This window comes from Telmatherina bonti (assembly GCF_933228915.1).
Source record: "Telmatherina bonti genome assembly, chromosome: 20".
Classification (NCBI taxonomy): Eukaryota; Metazoa; Chordata; class Actinopteri; order Atheriniformes; family Telmatherinidae; genus Telmatherina; species Telmatherina bonti.
In genome coordinates this window covers 23830408-23850376 of record NC_136618.1, presented here as the reverse complement: position 1 = coordinate 23850376, position 19969 = coordinate 23830408, and the positions used below count along the sequence as shown (strand labels likewise).

The following is a 19969-nucleotide window of genomic DNA, read 5'->3' as shown; positions in this document are numbered from 1 at the left end:
GTCATCAACTCTGCTCTGGCCTAAACTTTGAGGGATCATTTGAAAGGCAAATGATATGAAGCGCCACGCTGTTTTGTGATTCATGCATCAAGGTCCGTCTATTGAGACCTGAAGCTGGAGCAAATTTCTGTTTTTTCCCTTTATTTGGTCCCCCCCCCCATCTTATTCTACATTTCTGGAATCGTTTATTTGTTTCTCAGTCTGTGCCGCAGTCCTTGTTTGCTTTCTGTGTGCTGATGAGGACAGCACAGAGTCTATAGCACACATGGGCTTGATCCTAAGAAGTAAAGCCAATGTCCCCCCAACTCTTTTGCATCCATTGCATTCTGTTCAAGTGGTGGGGTCAATGTCAATTTTAATTTGGACACTCTTCTTTTCATTGCTTAAAATAAACCAAATCAATGACAGGGGCACAAGTAAAAGAAGTATTTTATCGTCTCAGGACGGACATCCATCATAAGATTAGAACTATAGACCAATGTACAGGATATTAAAGGTGGAAAGTGGGGCTGTCGATATCATTTCAGCCCCTTTCAACCTCAATCGAATTATTTTCGTCAGTAACAAAATCTTCCTCCATAGGTAAGGGTTGGAGGGGTAATCTAAAAGCTCAAACAACAAACAATGCAGCACCATTATCACTGCTGACGAGGCCTCATTGTGTTTCACCAACTCTACCTCCATCTTATAACTCATGCATATAATTTGCGAGATATGTAAACTCCTCCGCTTGAGGGAGCATCTCCCTCTTTTCCTGTTAGGAACCATGGCCTCAGATTTGGAGGAGCTGACTTTCATCCCAGCAGTTCACAGTCAGCGGTGCGATGCCCCTGTGCATGCGAGAGAAGACCAGTACAACTACATTATCTGCAAAGAGCAGGGATGAAAGCCTGAGGTTTGCAAACCAGACCTCATCCTCTTCCTGACTATGCCCTTATATCCTGTCAGTGAACAACAGTAACGGAACTGGGCAGACTGGGTGGAGTTCAGTATGTGAACAAGTTCGACTTTGAGCAAAAAACTAAAGATACTTTAAGTATAGATGGATTTAATCGTCTGCAACAGCAACCGAGCACACAGAATCTCCCTAGGGATACACTTCGAAGCATCCATGCAGACTGGATGCTCAAACTCCCATGACTCCCTGTGCGATGGGGGACGATCTGGTCTATTGTTGCATGAACTGTATGAAACACACACTGCTTCTCCTCAGTCTGAGGTTTGATAATCTTCTAGAGTCTCCTTTTTGACACCCTGGAGTAAACTTTTCCCGAAGGCTGAAAAGTGTGATCCCCCCGTAATTACAGCACTCTCCAGTCCCACTTTTGGAAAATGGGGATCGCCACCCCGGGTTGTCACTTGGGACCTCTGTACGACACCGAAAACTTGTGTCATCCAAGACAGCCCAATGACAGCCTCTCTTAGTCAATAATCTAATTCTTCTACTTGTGTTGACCTGAGTGAAACTATGTTTCAAGAGGATGCAGTGGCTGTTTGTGCCGCTCAGATTTTTTTGATGTTTTAGTTACTTTCCAGGTCATTGACTGCAACCCCAAGATGGATCGTAGTGACCAGTTGGGCACTGCAGCACATACTTTGCAAGCTCAAGATGTCAGAGCCCATTTCAGAGGGATTTTTGCTTCCCTTCTGTGGAGCTGTTGCACTGATACAGAGACGTATGTTCTCGACCAACTGCCCGCTGTAATTTATAATATCCTAAAAGTATAATACAGAAAGAAGAAGAAAAAAAAAAAAAAAAAAACGACACCATAAACTGATTATTTGATCTTCGGCAGCCAAATGTGACTTCTGTGTCTACTTCCATTTCTTTTTCATTGAGCTTTTATAAAAATGAAATGAATAAACTAAAGCTTTTTAAACCTCAGGAACACCAGACACTCATTTAGCGTATCAAATGAGAGAGAAAGTGAAGACTCTTGCTGGAGTAGGAGTAAGATATGAATGACTGTCATGCTAAGCACATAAGGAGCATCTTCAGGAAAGATGTGACTATTTTACATCCCACACAAACAGAACAAAGAAACAGCATTCCACGCTGTCGTCTTTAACGCCACACTCTCTGAAGACAAATGAGGGAAATGTTAAGCAATGGTCTGCGGCGCTGTGTAATAACCATCTTATCCATTTCATGCTCTTAGAGCATGGACGTAGCCTCCGTGACGTCACCCATAGGTTTCTGAAGAGCTGAATTGAAGCTCGGTGGGTGGTTCCTACCATCGCCATCTTGGCAGGGGCATGTGCGTCGTCTCACGCGGAAATTACAAATATGGGCATAATTTCTGAGGAAAAAACTATTTCATAATGATTTCTTTAACTAACCGAGCTAAGCTGAAGATAACAGGACCTAACCAGCTAACGGAGGTAAGCGGGCTAAAGCTAAGTCATGTTGTTAACCGGGTAAAAACCACAGTTGTTCTACGTTTTTCTGACTTGAAGCGGGAGATCGTGCATCTGTCAATCTAAAGGACACGCCCTTAAATATGCTGAACTTTGGGATTAAATTTCTTTTAAACGGGTGAGTTAGAAAAAAATTCACTCCCCCCACAGTTGCCATGAAGGTAAACCTGACCTATTAAACCAAAAATGGATTTTTGAACCAGGCTGTAAACATGTTTATTTCTGCTGTGAAGTTGGCCTTTTTAACACGGGAGTCTATGGGGATTTGCTCTGTTTTGCAGCCAGCCCCTAGTGGATGAAGGGGGAACTGCAGTTTTATACACTTCAGCATAGGCCTCACTTTTAACCCCCGAAGTGTCCGTCCATCTTTCGTATACAGTCTATGTCTTAGATCCATGCCAACAAACAGTAAACGTACACTCCAACAGGTCAGCCAGAGTCTTGGTCCGTAGAGCGACGGGGCGTTTGGTTTTGTCGTTGGTGATGGCGAACTCCTGCATGCCCAACTCTTCTGCCACTTTGGCCTGGGTGCGGTTGTTTACCAATGAACTGCGGAGAAGCTACGGATGAACAGACAGACAAGAAAAAAAAAAACATGTAGTCATGTCCCTGGGAAGCTCTGAGGTGCAAACATGCAACGGTACAGATAGAAATAAAAACATCAAAATGGAGTGGAACATGGAATAATTCATCAAAGCCGGAAACATTTATGCAGAGAAGATGTTTCAGGGAGATTTCACAACACTCTGTTAAATATTACATCGTGACTCAGAGCTGAGCAGATGACAACATGTTAGACTGGTTGAGCTACATTAAAGTCTCTAAAAGGAAACATGTTAAATATAGACGCAAAATGCAGAAAAGCGCAAATGGAATCCAACATGACTGTTTGAATCTGTCTTGCTGCGATATGCCCTCTTTTACAATGTACACGCAACCGCAAGCAGAGCCACACAAAAAAACACACCGACACTAGTTGAATGGGCACTTTTTCCCCAATTTGAAACCCATTTCAGATTTGCCCCACATTGACTCTTGGGACTGCTGGAGCTTTCAGTCTCAATGAAAGCACACTGGAAGCTTTTATACAAACCACGTCACTGCCTCCTTCGTATGAGAAGCATCCACAAATATTGTCCAGCTGCGGAGAAGCATTCTTCGTTTTAATTCACTTTTATCCCAACTGTCTTGAACGGTAAGTTTGTGGAGGAGAGCCACCAACATTAGTGAAGAGACAAATTTGTAACGTTGTTTGACGACATAATAAACTGGACTCGGTGCATTTGAAGCCTGCTCACTTGCTTGCTTTGTACCTGTTAGACACTATGTAGTTCACACAACTTTATTTTTTAGACACTTGACAGCTTAAGCACGGGAAAAAAAATGCCAGAAAATGATATATTTTTTCTTTTTTTCTTATTGAAAACCACTGAACAATTTTGTCTCATGACAATACCCATCACACAGAGTACAGCAAACATACAGGCGCAGAATGGGGCGAAGAGTGAAAGAGTTATTCTGTGGAAACAGTAGAAGGGGGAGGAGGAAGGGGGGGTGAGAACCTGGCTGGCACTTCACAGACTGATGGGAGTAGGAAAAAAAAAAGGTGATAAATATCATTCCAAGCTACACACACACACACACACACGCACAAAGAAAAACCTGCAAGTTCTTCCAAGTAAATGCAGCAACCAGTGGTTACAGGCAACTTTAGCACAAACAATGGATGACAAAAGAGAAAAGACTGTGTTTGTGTGCATGCCTGTACTTATGTGTGTGTGTGTGTGTGTGTGTGTGTGTGTGTGTGTGTGTGTGTGTGTGTGTGTGTGTACATTTTCACAAATTGATCTTACTGTCAAGTGTCCTTCATGGTGGTCAGGAAAGTGGATGAAGAGATATTCGGTGGCCACCAGCTGCATGATGGAGTCTCCCAGAAACTCCATTCTCTGGTTATGACCCCTGCAAGTAAAAAGGGATGAGGAGAGAAAGGACATGATTACATAAATGGATAAAGAAGAAAACAAACAAACAAAAAAAATAAAAGAAGCAGAAAAGAGCAGCACGATTTTTTTTGTCTATCTTTCTTTGCTTTCCTTCCCCTTAAAATATCTTCTTGCATTATTAAATCAACTACGGTGCACATTCATAACAGCCACTGTGCTTAGATATCCACTTGCCATCATGTGACATGGTTAAAGCCAAATTCTGATGTAATGTGACAAATTACACGGAAAAAAAGTGCAAAGCAAGTCAGAATCGCATATTCTTAAAGGTCAGAAAGTTACATAGTGTTACTCTGAATGGCTGCTTGACAACCACCCTTCCATGGAGACCATTTCTGATGAGGCTTCAGTGCATGGTAGATGAATCAACTGAAGCTCTCGATGCATTTTTCAGGTATTGTGTCGTGTCTTTGTTGAATTTCATTCCCCCTGTTTCTAAGGGACCTCCCCTTTAGATACTTATCATCAGTTGCAGATACTCTTTTTCTTTTTTTTTTTTTTTAGCTCTGACACTTCTTTTGTCCTCCATATTTCAAGTTTCCTGTAATTTCAAGGACATACTGCATACAATACAAAAATGTGGCAATTTTTCAGAAAGCAGCTCTGTTGGTGCAAACCACTATTTTATGATTTTTTTGGAACGAACAAAGAAATGGAAACAAATTATGTGTATTTTGACAGGCTGCTGGTAAGAAAGAATGAATAGATGCCTTTTCAAATGTGTATACACACACACACAGATATATTACATATATATATATATATATATACATGCTGAAAATGAGTGAATTCTAAGCAATGCCCCCCCCCCAAAAAAAAAAAAAAAACGGGTGCAAGAAGAAAGGATCATCAGAAAGATTGGACAACTATTGCTAGAGACCAGTGGTAAAGAACACAAGGTCTGCCTGTTTAAAAGCAAACTTTTGCATAGAGCAGTATATGAGACCCTTAAGATGCACATCATTTTGGACATAACAAGGAATCATGCTGTCTCGACAGATCTACCAGGCTTTTAGTCTTTTAACAGAAAGGTGGAGTCGGCTGATGTGCATTTCATGGGCGGCCTCTGGGAACAGCTGAACTGACAGCCGGTGTGACAACTCCAAGGCTGCCTAGAGAAGCAGTTCTTATGAAGACAACGCCTGCATCTGAATGTATTTCAAATACAGGAGGTAAAAAAGAAGCAATAAAAACACCTGCAGGAAAGCCTGTCAACAAAAAACAGCAAACATGTGCACACATTCAGACTCCATATTTAAAAACTCTTGTCTATTTCTCGAAAAAGCTAAAAGCAGCAGTGAGGCATTGTACATCAGCTTCTCCACACTAGTGAAAATCATTGAGCGCACTGTTACTTCCCACATGGTGTTAGACAGGGCAGGACGAAGGGGGGCCATGCAACTGCTGCTGCTGTAATGGTCATTAATTAAACAGAATTATAGATTAGCATTGCAGATGTGGGCTGGTGCTGTGCCAGGCTGGCAGGAAATGTTGGCTGGAGGGGAGGGGGGGGGGGGGGGGGGGGGGGAGGAGTACCATGCAAGCAGGAAGGTATATGCAGTAGCAGAACACATATCCATCTTTAGCTACAAGCTCCTCGCAGGAGGCAGTGTGTGAAGATCAGAGTGAGGGGGATACAGCGGGAGAAGATGAGGACGCCGCCGACATCAAAGAGAGAAAAGGGTCAAAGTTTATTGTCCAATTTTTGCCACTTCTGCCTTTTTCTAAGCCACGGCACATCTGAGCCAAAAAAGATCTGAGGTTAAAATTCAGAAACAGATTGGCCTCAGCATATTTACAAAGGTCTGCGACTGTCAGTATCTTTGACTTCTAATAAATGTCTCAATTATTCTTTTTTCTATTGAGTATTTCTGAAATTCCCAAAATAGTAAACAACCCAAAAAGCAAAAATAGTTTCATTATGGACAAAAGATTAAAAAAAAAAAAAAAAAATGTTGGAAAAAATGTTGGAAAAAATGTTGAAACCACAACAAAACCAAATAAAGTATCTGTGATCAGGAATGTAATTAAGAAAACACTTTGAGAAAAAGAAACCCCTGCTCTCAGTCCTGCGTTCATCAAACACACATAAAAAAAATAAAGGAATGAATAAAATAAGTCATAGAAAAAAAACATACAACTTGATGAGGTAACCATGGAAACAGAAATTAGAGTACAACTGGATAATTTCAATGTATGTTTTTGATTTTCACTTATTGTAAAAGAGTTTAAAACAAAGTGAACTAAAACTGTGTTTTGTTTTTTTAAAAATAAAGCTTAAACTCATGAATTGTATCGGTTACCATGCTGCGTTGACTTCAGATGTGAGAAGAAAGCACGGCCAATGGGTTTTTACTTCATTCATGGTCAATAAGTTGCAAGAAATTGACTTTATGCAAGTATCCTCTCCATAAACAACTTTTCCCCCCAGCACCCAATACAATAGGTTACTGGCATGAGGTGACATCAGTTAAGCAAGCAGTCTTTTTTACTACAAGGATAAACAAAAACAAGGACACTTCACAATTAGAAGATGAAACATGAGAGTCACATTTATAGAATTGATACATAATCTCCAGTCATTTCAATGGCTATTTAGCTTGAAACGGACATCTATATTAAAGGACCTTTCCTTGAATGGTGGTATCACGGTGGTCACATTACTAGTCAGTAAAGTCTCATGAGCAAACAGAGCGAGTTTAAGTCCAATAAAACGTACATTACCTTTGGTTTTTTGGTGATGGTAATGTGTGTTGTATACCTCTGGTATTTCTGTTTGATATGTCACACTGACATGAAAGCAAAGAAAAAGCCTTTAAAAAAAGAAAAAAAGAAAGAAAACAGACGAGCTGCTATGGGATGTAAGCCAGGATGTACTTGCACAGAGTAGGTATGACTTACTGAGAAAAAAATGTTTTGTTTTTTTCCCCCCCCAAGAGTTGTGATGCTTGAAAACTGAACTGTGCCAGGATTTTCTGAAAGGTAACATGTTGTATTGCTCTGTCACACAGCCAGGCTCTGCCAGTGTGGAGGGTTATGATAGTAAATGAGTGAAGCATCTGCTTGCCTGGATGTCCAACAAGTTTATTTTTAGTTATACGCTCTAATGGGTTCTTATACTGCTCTACACACATAAACTGCAGTCCTGAAATGTTCGAGAAATGTTCTGAAGCAGTGGCAAGTCAGAAAACATCTTTAGCTTTCAACATTCTGTGAAGATTCTTTCCAAGACCCCTGACAGAGTTTTAACTTGGTCTAAGAGATTATATCAGCTTTAAAATCTATATAAAAGCTTTGAGTAAGTCACAGCACAGCACTAAATTTTAAACCCTGATGTTAGTTTACAAATCTCAGAACAGTTTAGGCTAAGAAAATATCTGTAATATGGTCTAAAACAACAAACCTAGCAGGGGTTTTGGATCAAAGAATTCTGGTCAGAAAGTCCAGACCAGAGTCTAGATTAAATATAGCAAAGCAGCGTTTGACTGTTATGCTGCGAACAAGTAGACTTTCACCAAATGTAGACACTTTTTAAATTCAGGTTAAAAACATTTGTTTCTCATAAAATCTGCAATCAATTTTTTTAACGTATCTCCACTGTTTCTTGGTATGAAATCATTTCAATTGAGTTATTTTTCATAATTTTCTTTTTATTTTTGGACACACTTTTGATTATGTCTCAATTTCTTCATGTTCTATTATGTAACGCACACTGATTTGCTTTTATGTATAAAATGAGCTACACAAATAAACTTGCCCTGTAAAATCTCATCAGTTGGTAACATAATGTACAAACATGTCAGCAATTATTCCAGAGCCTCTGTACTTGCCAGTGTGTTTGTGCAGGTGACAGTTTGTCCTTTCTGCTGCCTTCTTTGTAGATTTCCACTCACCCATCTGCGTGATATGTACAGATGCATGAAGCATGATATTTAAGTGTTAGTAAAAAAAACAAAAAAAAAAACAAAAGAAAGAAGCAATTTCCATAGCTCCATGTATGCCTCTTATGCAACAGTCATCCCCGCATCTCCCCCTCTTTTTTTACAGCTTGCAGAGAGCATCTTCAGCAGAAAGTTATACTGATGAGATTGTGTGAACACCAACACCAGAAAACGATTGGGCCAACTTCTCCAGACAATCTGAAAATTTCTGGTGTTCATGTGTGAAATGGGTTATCACACTGGTTTGGTGACACCTGTAATGAAAAACTATACAATGAGCAGGTTTTAGAACTGTTTGCCAGAATAGTGAAAAGTAAGAAACTTAGGGTGCGTTCATGTCAGGATAGCCCGCTAGACTCGTTTTGATTGGGGACTGGGCTCAGTTGTAGGGGTGTGTGTCAATTCAGATCAAGAATGCATTCATGCAGCACTTTGGTCAAACGCGCCAACATTTACAATAATAATCCCCATTCCCACCAAAGGTGGCGCTGCACTCATATTTATCAAAAGAGAGAGCAAGACCTGCGTAAAGAATAAAACTCCTTTGCGAGGTAAACATGGATACGAAACTATCCATGTTAATTATAAAGTGTTTTTAATAATTTCTCTTTTGATTAACTGATTAAATCCCTGAAGACCACTTGTGTCAATAATCACTTCTTTTTTTTGTTACCAGCCATAAAAAGCACACATGGGGGATTTTTACTTTTATAAATGTTTTTTTTTTGTTTAATTTATTCTTTTAAACCAACACCCTGGGAACTCTAAAAAATGAATCCTTACATAATTTGGAAAGGTTAAACGGTCTCTCAGACTCCATCAGCACATTTGGATGTTTCATCCAAGAAAAGTAAAGTAATGCTACACACCTGTAGACTGGACTTGTGTAAAAACAGTGTTTCTTAGGTCCAGAACAGTGCTTCACTAAGTCTGAAGGATCGTGCCTGATGCCCACTTTTACTTTTTAAAAAAAAAAAAAATAAATAAAAAAAAAAATCTTCTGCCACAGCTTAAGAGATTAAAGAGCTCAGATTGGAACAGGGCAAGATGGAGAAAGAAGGAAACCATTTCCTCTGAACTACAGTTACTGTACATTTAACACGAATATTTAATTCAAAATCTTCAACATGAACAGTTTAAGAGGAGCAAGTGCCTGCCAGGAAATGTACAATGTGAGCTAATTTCATGTCCAATGGTGGGTGGAGGCAAAAAGGAAAGAGTGGAATGACAGTGAGAAAGAAAAAGGAATAAGAGGAAGAGATGTAGACAAAATGTGGAGATAGAGGAGGTCAAATAGGACTCCATTGCTGTGTGAGGCAGCACAGTCACCCCTTATTCACTTCAACAGCAGAAGCACAATACTCCTGTAAGGTGGGGGGAAATTGAAGTAAAGTGCGGAGCCGAGGTCTTTGACTTTGATCTAAAATACCATTAACAGCCCTTCTGAGGGAAGCAGCGACAGGTTGTCTGCTCCCAAAGACGAAAGCACTCCATTTTTTAAAAACCAGTTTTCACCTGGTTCTTCTGGAAATAATGTTCTTGTTTCCTATAAATGCCATTGTGGAAGGTTCAGGTATGTGACCTGCAACTACTTCTGACAATGTGCTGTTAAGGATGTTGCAGTTTTTGGAAAACATGCAGTGACTACAATTTCAGGTAGAAGGAAGAGAAAAATAATTTGCTAGCTTTATCCTCATGGAAACTAATGCACTTACTACATCCATTTGTTGCTTATGTAACTGATGTAACTTGATTTTTTTGTTCTTAATTGCTCTTCCAGCAACTTCAGGGCTACTTTGAATGTTTTTAGATGTACTTCATATATACATGTAACTAAGGTTGAGTTTAAAGTTTAGGCCTTTATTGGAAACACATCTTTCTCATCTTTTTTTAAATGTTTAAAGCAGTCTGTATGTTGCTGGGCTCTACTTTCTGTAGTTTCTCCTAGTATGCCTTCCATCATTACATCATCTTTCATAATCAACAGGCCAAATGTTGGCAAAGGCACTCTAACAGCAAAGCTATCAGCAACAATGTTTTTAAACATTATAAGCTTACAACAACGGTTTGACAAAAACAGCCACCATTGTTTCTTCTTGTTTTTTTTCTTGATTTGTTTGAGAAAAGGTTGTTTCTATTTTCAATTGTAAATGATTTATGTCCACGTGGATATATGTACATGGTACATACTTGCTAAAAATTGAAGAAAAAAACCTTTTAAATCCCTCTAAGGCAAATAATAATGATCCTTGTATAAAATTAAAGTTTGAATTCCTGAAAACATTTCCTTTTGGAAGCTGTTTTTCCCCCTGAAAGTTAGCTTCCAGTATCTAAAGCTGTGGATCAGGCACAAACTAGGTAGAGTATCTGTAGTTACTGAGATTACTTTGTTTGTGTGTGCAATGCCTTAAATCACCAAAGAAATGGTTAATAGAAAAAGTTTTAAAAAAAAACCATACATTTAATAAATGAAACAATAATAACTCATTAAAGCTGATTTGATGCCTATCAAGTTTCCATTTCCTGGTTTAAATTAACTTTCTATTCTTGCTAAATCTAGCGCCTTCGTTGCGAGTGCTTGGGAACTACGGCTCTTCCACCTACCACTGTCTGCTGTCCCCATGATCAGCTCTTCTCCTACCTTTACATTCTCTTCTTCAACTAGGTCAGGTTGTCCTCCATTTCTTCTCAAAGTGATGGGCCAAAGGCCAATCTCCATTCCATCTCCTCATCGGCAGTCTTCCTTATTGTCTGACCTTCCTTTCCGTTATCTGACCTCGTTCTTCACTCCATCGTGACAATGTGACCTACTTTGGTGTAACCTTTGGTCCTCATGGACACCCAATGCTCAGCTCCAGCTTTCAAGTCAGTCAGCTCTATTTAGGTCAACCTGCCTTTGGCTACTAATGAGCCAATGGACATAAATTACCCAGAAAATATATCAATTCTTTCCTCCTAGCTGCAGGAAAAGTCACCAAAAAAAAATTCAGTGAAATATAAACGCATTAGTTTAAACTTCCACTCTGCGTAACAGTGAGTTACAACACTGAATGCTAAGTCATTAGGTTAGAAAATATTGGTTTCAACCTTGAGTCAGAAAGTCGTCAAAGTAGAGCTCAGTAGGAGACAAACCTCTGGACCTCTAATCAACTTGACTGACCCCGAATGGGGAGAGGTTTGACATTTAAGTGATGGATTAGAGCGCACACAGCAGCGCATTGCATGTGTGAACGTGTGCACGCAAAACACACACATATGTCCACAGACACACACTCCCAAGCAGAGAAGTGTCCTTGTGGCAAACCTAAGCAAGCAATTACAGAGTGCAGCCTGCCAATAAGATATCAAACGTGCACTCCCAAGGCTAATTTGCTTTAGCTGTCAAACTCACTATTGTGTTGAGTTGTAAAGCTCAGAAGTGAGTTAAGCTTCAATTGCAACATAACCCTCTTATAGTCAGAATCAGAAACACCTCAAATTGGAGTGAACAATCTTATTAGCAGAAGCAGGGGTTATGAAAATTGCAATCTTTTAAACGGTATTCTTTGAGCAAATGAGAGGAGTTTCGCAACACTGGCATGTTTGTTACCAACACACAAAGCCGCTTTCTCCCTGATCAATTTTAAGCCATCCCTGTAGAAGTTTGCAACTTTACTGACTATTGAGCAAATGTCATAACAGAAGCAAACAGGGGAGAAAACATATCCGAAGCCAGAGCAAAAATGTAACAGCCCTGATGTGAAATGTTGAAAATAACAGAGGGAAACAGAGCAGAAACCACATGTATATCTCTCTCTGGACATTATATATACGTAATATTACCAGGCCTAATTAAATCTGCATCTAAGGGAATAATTTAAGCAAGACCATAAGAAATCGAAGGGTAAGCTGAAGCATGGAGCAGGAAGAAGTGACCTGGCTACAACGAATGAAAAAGAAATCTAAAACCTTCAGCCAAGGACATCCCATTGAAATCAAAACTGCATTTCCCATGAGGCAGTGAGGTTATGGCTCTGCAGTTACATGAATCTTGTCAATATGGTTACATTAGAACCTCTTCTGATTCTCTTCTCTCAAAGCTGTGAAACCCCAAGATTAGGCACAGGGCTAAAAAGCACTGAAAGATGCCATTTTTCACTCAGACTCTTTGAATGTGACATTCAAGAAGTCATCTGTTATACAGACAGCCTTACTGAAAGCAGGAGCATGTAGAAGCTGCAGGGGGTAAACATAATGATGAAGTGGAAAGAGGGGGCTGATGCTTTTATGACAGATGCAACATTTTAAAATGCGTCACATAGAAAAGTCACAGCTTCTCAGATTATATTATGCATTACAATGCATCATGCTTCATCACCTCTGAGGGGAACAGCAGAAAAAGACTGACTACGTGTTGTGCATCCATGCAAATCACATCTGGCCAACTAGTGGCTCGCTCTGCATTTTAATTGGCTGTAACTTTATTAGCAACAAACAGGCAGTGACTATACTCACAGGGTGAGATGATTGAAGCCAACGGTCCTCAAGGTGAACGCTCTCGCCAGCAAACGTACGTGTGTGAACAAAACTCCAATAGAGTCCTCAAAGCTGGTCAGCTTCTGGAGGACCGGAGATGTCTCAATCAGCTGCCTGTCTGTCTGAGGCTCCTGTACCTGAGAAATAAAACAAAGGAGGTTTATTGACAAGACAAGGGACAGATCAGGAGCACTGATAAGATTTCAGCAAGCAAAGACCTCTTTTCATCGAGGTGAAAAGAACTCATCCAATACGTGGTCTATTGTTTTGAGATCTGGTGGCTTTGGAGGCCACTGCAGTACAGTGAACTCAGTCATATTAAAGAATAAGAATGTTTGAGATACTTTGAGCTTTATGACTTGATTGTGTATAATCCCACTGAAAATAGCCATCAGAATCCATGGTAGTCATAAAGGGTGGTTGGCAATACTACTGATAGGCTGTGGTGTTTAGACCAACCAACACTGATACAAGAGATACAAGTGTGCCAAAAAATGATAAGTTTACCATAATACCTCCACAAGCAGCCCAAAATGTTATAACAAATCAAGATGGGTCCAGGTTTTCATGTTCTTTCCACCTAAATCTCACCCTACCATTTGAATCTGACATTTTCTGAATTCATTGGTTGGAACAAGTGGTTATTTGAGTCCTTGTTGCAATCATATCCAACCAGGCAGCCCATTCTCAAAGCTAGTTTTGCATTACTGCTCACAGGAACAAAATTCCATCTTGATCCTCTCTTCCTGAGTTAAGTCACTGTCCATCCATCCATCCATCTGCTGCATATCCAGGGTCGGGTTGTGGAAGAAGCAGCTTAAGCAGGGAAGCCCACACTTCCCTCTACCCAGCCACATTTACCAACTCTTCAGTGGGTATTCCAAGGCATTCCAAAACCAGCCAAGGGACATATTTCCTCCAGCGGGTCCTTCGTCTTCCTCAGGGTCTACCTGGAACCCCTCACTAGGGAGGCGTCCAGAGGCATCCCAACCTCTACTGGCTCCTCTTGATGTGGATAAGCAACGGCTCACTCTGAGCCCCTCCTGGATGACAGAGCTTCGCACTCTATGTCTAAGGGAGAGCCCGGCCACCTTGCAAGGGAACCTCATTTTAGCCGTCTGTATATGTGATCTTGTTCTTTCAGTCACTACCCACAACTTATAGCCATAGGTGAGCATAGAGACATAGATCGACTGGTAAATCGAGAGATTTGTCTTCTGGCTTATCTCCTTCTTCACCATGACAGATCAGAGCAGAGTCTGCATTACTGCAGATGCCGCACTGATCCACCTGTTGGTCTCACGCTCAATCCTTCTTTCACTCGTGAACAAGACCTCAATATATTTGAACTCCTCCACATGGGGCAGGACCTCACTCCCAACCCAGGGAGGACATTCCACCCTATTTCGGAAAAGGACTATGGTCTCAGATTTGGAGGTGCTGATTTTCATCCAGCGAGAGCCGGAGATCACGACCAGATGATGCCAACAGAACCACATCATCTGCAAAAAACAGACGCAATCCGGAGGCCACCAAACCAGATTCCCTCAACACCTTGAGTGAAATTCTGTCAATAAAAGTTATGAATGGAATCGATGACAATGGACAACCTCAGTGGAGTCCAACCTTAACTGAAAACAAATCCATCTTAATGCCGGCAATGCAGGATAATATACAGTGCTTATAATATCAAAAGCTCAAAATGTACAACTTTTTTCCCTGACTGATTTATGCTGCAGTTTGTAATGACACATTTACTCATCTGTACACACAATCATTTTTATGTGTTCATGGAATTACCAAACTCACCAACCTCAGCCACTTACCATATAAGTTATACATGACACAGAGTTTTTAATTTAACCAACTTGGTGAAGGCAAGTTTTAAAAAACTGTAAAGCAAGCTATCTTAAAATGCCTTTTAGCACTGACAGAACTTCGGTGATTGAAGATCAATTTCCATTGTGTAGTTGATGCATACATCAACATTTAGCAATGAAAATAAAACAGCCTCTTTCTATGTAGTATAAACAATGTCACAAGTCACAATGATGTATATTTTAAGAAATTTCACTCATATTTTTGAGGTTGAAAGCCATATATAGTACACATGACAAGATCTTGTATTGATGATAAGTCTTCTAAAACACTTCCATAATTTAAAATGCAGCTTCAGATGAAACTGAATTAAGCCTCAGAGATGTAGTCTGGAGTCAACCACCTTCTCTCAGGTGACTCCACCACTTTTTAGGCCAGCCTACTTTATTCCTTACACCATCATGTGATGCCCAGCATGCTAAAGGTCCTGAAGAGTGACTGACCCATAGATCCTCTATAGCCTACTCGAATGGACCAATACTTTGCCCTCCAGTCCTATTCTTAACAGTCTTACACCAGATGCTAATATTTGGGCCTTTTCTTCACAGTGGTTCCTCTGATAGTCATTTTATGACACTGTCAGCTCCATAATAATGTTTTTGGTGCAATTTGATTATTAATATATTTAAAGGCCCTGACTATGTGTTGACAAACTTATGAGTAAAATTAATTCTCGTGTTCCCTGAACCACTCTTTCAGAATTTGAACCCGTGAATCCTGGTTTCGCCACCTTGAATCATGAATGCACTCAGAATGCAATCAGAAAATGACCGAGGAAAATCAAACAAAAAAAAAATCTTTATGGATATTCAGGTAGTCATCTGATTAAGGTAACTTCAGATCTTGACTCCACCCCAACAGACTTGTACAGTAAAGAAAAGGTATGTTGATTGCAGCCCTTCATCTACACATTTCTCACCCTAACACTGTCACTGGGTAAACCTGGACGTATTGCACTGCACAACCTTTTGCCATTGCTCCAGAGTCCAGACAATTAATTTCCAAGATATTTGAAGCTCTCTCCTCATGGATTAACTTCAATGGAAAATGTTTTGTTCAAGGCTACACAGCTATTTAGTTCCTATACATTGACATTTCTCTCATTGTGCACATGTTTGCTCATGGCTATGTTCTCACTCTCACTATTAAACTGTGTTTTGAGTCGTTCTGAAACTGTTTTCGTAATCATCAATGCATCTCTGTACAATCTTTCAATATTATTTCCAACCACATCTCCCCCTTAAAAATTATGGTTCTTCACAGTCCTTCCTAGTTTTAATCATGGATGGGTTAGTTTTTACATAAGCTTTAGTAACATCAGCAATCCTCGGTTGTTTTGACTTCTATGTGCAGTTCTCTATTGGATGTTCTTACCTTTTTTAGCCAGGACAAAGAAACTATATTGTTTTCCATTTAATGTAAATGTAACTGCAGTGGATGTGTCACCAGCTGAGTTAGTTTGTTAGATTGTCAGATTTTGTTGTTTCTGTGCACACATGCATCACACCCACTGCAATTCCTCAAACCACAGAGAATCCCCAAATAACCCCCATCAATATGACGATCAATACAATGATATTCTGACCAGGTCATGCAGCTCCAGTTAAAACAAGAATCCTGCTCAATGAGGTTGTTATGTGTGTCAGATAATGTGCTTAAATGAAGTGAACCTCTACTCTTTTATCAGCTTAAGGGCCTGTTTACAATGTGTATTTTTACTCCGCCTCAAACCAAACTCAGATGATCTGCAGCAGATGGAATCTCAAACAACTCCCCTTTTTCCGCTTTCTAAATCTGGCAAGTCCTACATGCAATTAATATCTTTGGTGACTCACTTGTACTGTAAATCTGTGCACTTGTTTATAAACAGGGTATATCAGAGAGTACTAACACTGTGACTTTGATGAGATTTGAAAGAATGGTTTCTGCACGCAAAAAAAACCCCAAAACACTACGGATTGAGCTTTAAATGTTAGCTCGAAGGCTTGGTGAGTTCAGAGGTGCATTGGTTTAGCAAAAGCATGCCACTCTCTTTAAGCGCAATATTTGCTCATGACTGTGCTCATTAGAAGAAGAAATGATATGCGAAGAAAATACGTGGATGCGTGTTTGTTGAATCAAGAGATATCCTTTTGGGTGCATTAATTAGGCTGCTGGAATCATCTAATTGGTCTCTGTGTGGTGCATCTGTTGGCTTGACCAACAGAAAATAAAAACACAGTTATTTCATGTGGACGTTCAAAGAGAACTAAAGCACATTCAATTGACCTTGTTAGACTGATGTACACTCTATAGTTACCTGAAAGTGAGAAGGAAGAACACATTCAACGATCTCCAGGGAAAGACGGCCACTTTCTTAATTTTCTCCGCATTTTCTTTGTCTGTGCTCTCATGGAGCAATGACAAGTAAACAGCCCTTTCAAAGTCTCCCATGTCAAGTCAGAGCACAGAGCAGAGATGTGTTTTTAAACAGCATTTTAATTGGAGCGCTGCCGGTAATGTCATGGCTCCATCTTTCAGTATGTTCAGAGAAACACTTCATTCCTGTTTCTCTTTTATTTTTTTTCTTTTCTATCTCTGTTAATTAACGAAAGGCGCTTAAATGTCATGAATCACAACTAATGACATCTGACGAGTTCAGCACTCACAGGCGCAGGCTATCCTTCAGGGGGAATGGCCAGCAGCAAGGCTTCAAACGAAGTGAAGAGAGGACGAAAAAAAAAAAATATATACAGAAGCCATGAAAAATAAAAAATAAATAAAGAAATGAAAAATTCTTTGAAATGGCTTCAAAGCATCACTTTCAGCTAAGTCCAGACAGAGAGCAGAATCAGAGCCGAGGCCCAAAAAGCTTGACATTCGCGCGCCTCCCTGATGAACGAAAGGGGAAATTTTGTAATCTACTCTCGACGTAAATGACGTTCTGGTAAATTATCCTGGAGAGCTAGGGGTCATGATGCGCTGGTAAAAAAAAATCAAGCAAACACGAAAGACATGAAGAGGTGCCTGTAAACCACGAGACGCTCCGCTTGGCGCTGTAGGGCTCGTCGGTGGTAAGGCTAATGTATGCGTGTATGCCAAAGATTTGTGTACGCGTAATTACACACGCCATGGCAAGCTGCCAGTGCCGTCAGCTCAAACCTCATTAGGGTTAGCTCCTCTTTCACCTCCATTTCTTCATCTTCATCTTGATGGGGAAGGGAATTAGGCTGCACCTTGTTAGAGTTCAGCAACTATTTTGGGTATGATGTTCAAACTCTTGGGGGTGGGTGTTCACAAATTATGGAGTAAATAAATAAATGATGAAGCGCAAGATGTTTTTCTTTCATGTAAAACAGCACGGACTATATCATCACAAGACAAAAGGTCAGAGTGCCATCGAGCTATCGTAAGTTTGGCACAATTTAACAGGAGTTAGCCCCCATGGTAGCGGACCACCCAGAGGAAAACCTCAGCCACAAGCAGTGTGTGGTAATGAGGCAGCAACTCTGAAGAAGTTAATGAATGCTCACACACCACACTGTGGAGGTACCCCACGCACCACAGAGTGGTTGCAGGGCTGACCCCAGGGCTCCACCCTGACCGTGGTACCCACTGCTGGGGGCTGAGCTGTGCAACTCCCCTGGAACTCTGGCAACGGTGAGTTTGCCCTGAGCGTTCTTTGGCTAAGCAGAGTTTGGGGGGATGAGAAATAAAACAAGGAAGGATGCAAAGATGTTTAGAAACAGAAAGCCCAAATGTTTATACACCAACACAGTCAACATTTAAGATGGGAAGAATAAAGTGCTCAAACATGAGCATATGCACAAAGAAATACTTTCTCCTCACAAACACATCAGAGAGAAGGATGCCTGACGGTCCCTGGAGGCCTCATGCGATTCGGGACTGTAATCCTGTTATGGCATCTTTGATCTCTTCCTCCAGATCCTAATTTCAAACAAACACTGTTGACAACATTCAGTGTTTCTGAGGAGATCGTGCAACCCAAAGAGAGCAGGGATAGAGAGGAAAGAGTTAAAGAAAAAAAAAAAAAAACAAACAAACAGAAAAACAAACAAGATGATGGAGAAGGGGGAATAAAAGGAGTAGTGGAGAGGAAAGTGGAGTAAATGAAAAACGGGGATTAGCATCTTGACCAAAATGAAGCAAGATCATGAAAGCAACACAAATAGGCTGGTGCAAGGCTACTGGGGGTCTCAAGCCTGTTACAGAGAAATAAGTCATTCTCAGATACATAACAACATGCCATCTCTGTTACCCATACACAGAGAGAGAGGAAAAAAAACATTTATGCAGGGAAGCTTCAAAGATGGGGAGTGATTGTGTGTCTTGAGCTTGAGCGGAGTTTTAATGAGAGGCACCAGACAAAATAAACATGAATAATGAAAAGCATCTCAACCAACCTGCAGGGGGTGTGGTGGGAAGTTGAGCCAGACCTCCCGCAGGTCCTGTGAAGACAAAAAAACAGACAGGAGTCAGACAGAAGAAATTACTTTATCTCCTACTGGCATGAGGTCATTAAAGCTGATGAAGATGACTAACAAGACCATACCAACACAAAAACAAGGTAAGATATCAGAACATGGGATAACATTTTATAATAAACACTAAAATAAATAAATAAATGAAAACAATCTTGTTTGTACCTGTAAATGATTGAATGTTCCTCAGATAACATTTACATCAAGGGAATTTTAGGAGACAAACAATTATATATATATATAATGTTTTTTTTTTTTTTTTTTTACTTTTTCTGTTTTAATGTCTTACTTTGCAAATTTTTGGTAATATAAAACTTTGACATAATAATTATGAAAATAAATATTCTTGTAGACATGGACTCGTGCCACTAAAAAGGGTCAAGCCTTGGAGGAAAATACACCTTAAAAATAGTGATTAATACTGAAATGCACAATACAAATAATGCAAAATAAAGAAATGCACCGATATAATGGAGAAATAATCAAATGTCATATAAACAGGCCTAAAATGCTGAACCAAATAAACATATGAATAATATATAATACAAATAATATGTATATATATATATATATATATATATATATATATATATATATATATATATATATATATATATGCACACATATATATATACACATATACACATACATATATATACATATATATATATATATATATATATATATACACATACATATATATATACACATATACACACACATATATATATAC

At 39.8% G+C, this 19969-nt stretch overlaps 1 protein-coding gene across 1 annotated transcript in view; it reads right to left on the bottom strand.

Annotated features, from left to right (window-relative positions):
• The window catches only part of drosha (drosha ribonuclease III), a 111399-nt gene that overhangs the window by 18936 nt on the left and 72494 nt on the right, over positions 1 to 19969 (bottom strand). Inside the window, exons 24-27 of the mRNA XM_079260056.1 lie at positions 19159 to 19203; positions 12857 to 13014; positions 4272 to 4377; positions 2837 to 2978 (exon numbers count right to left, since the gene is read on the bottom strand). Of these exons, the coding sequence (XP_079116182.1) occupies positions 2837 to 2978; positions 4272 to 4377; positions 12857 to 13014; positions 19159 to 19203 (451 nt within the window). The remainder of the gene's footprint in view (positions 1 to 2836; positions 2979 to 4271; positions 4378 to 12856; positions 13015 to 19158; positions 19204 to 19969) is intronic.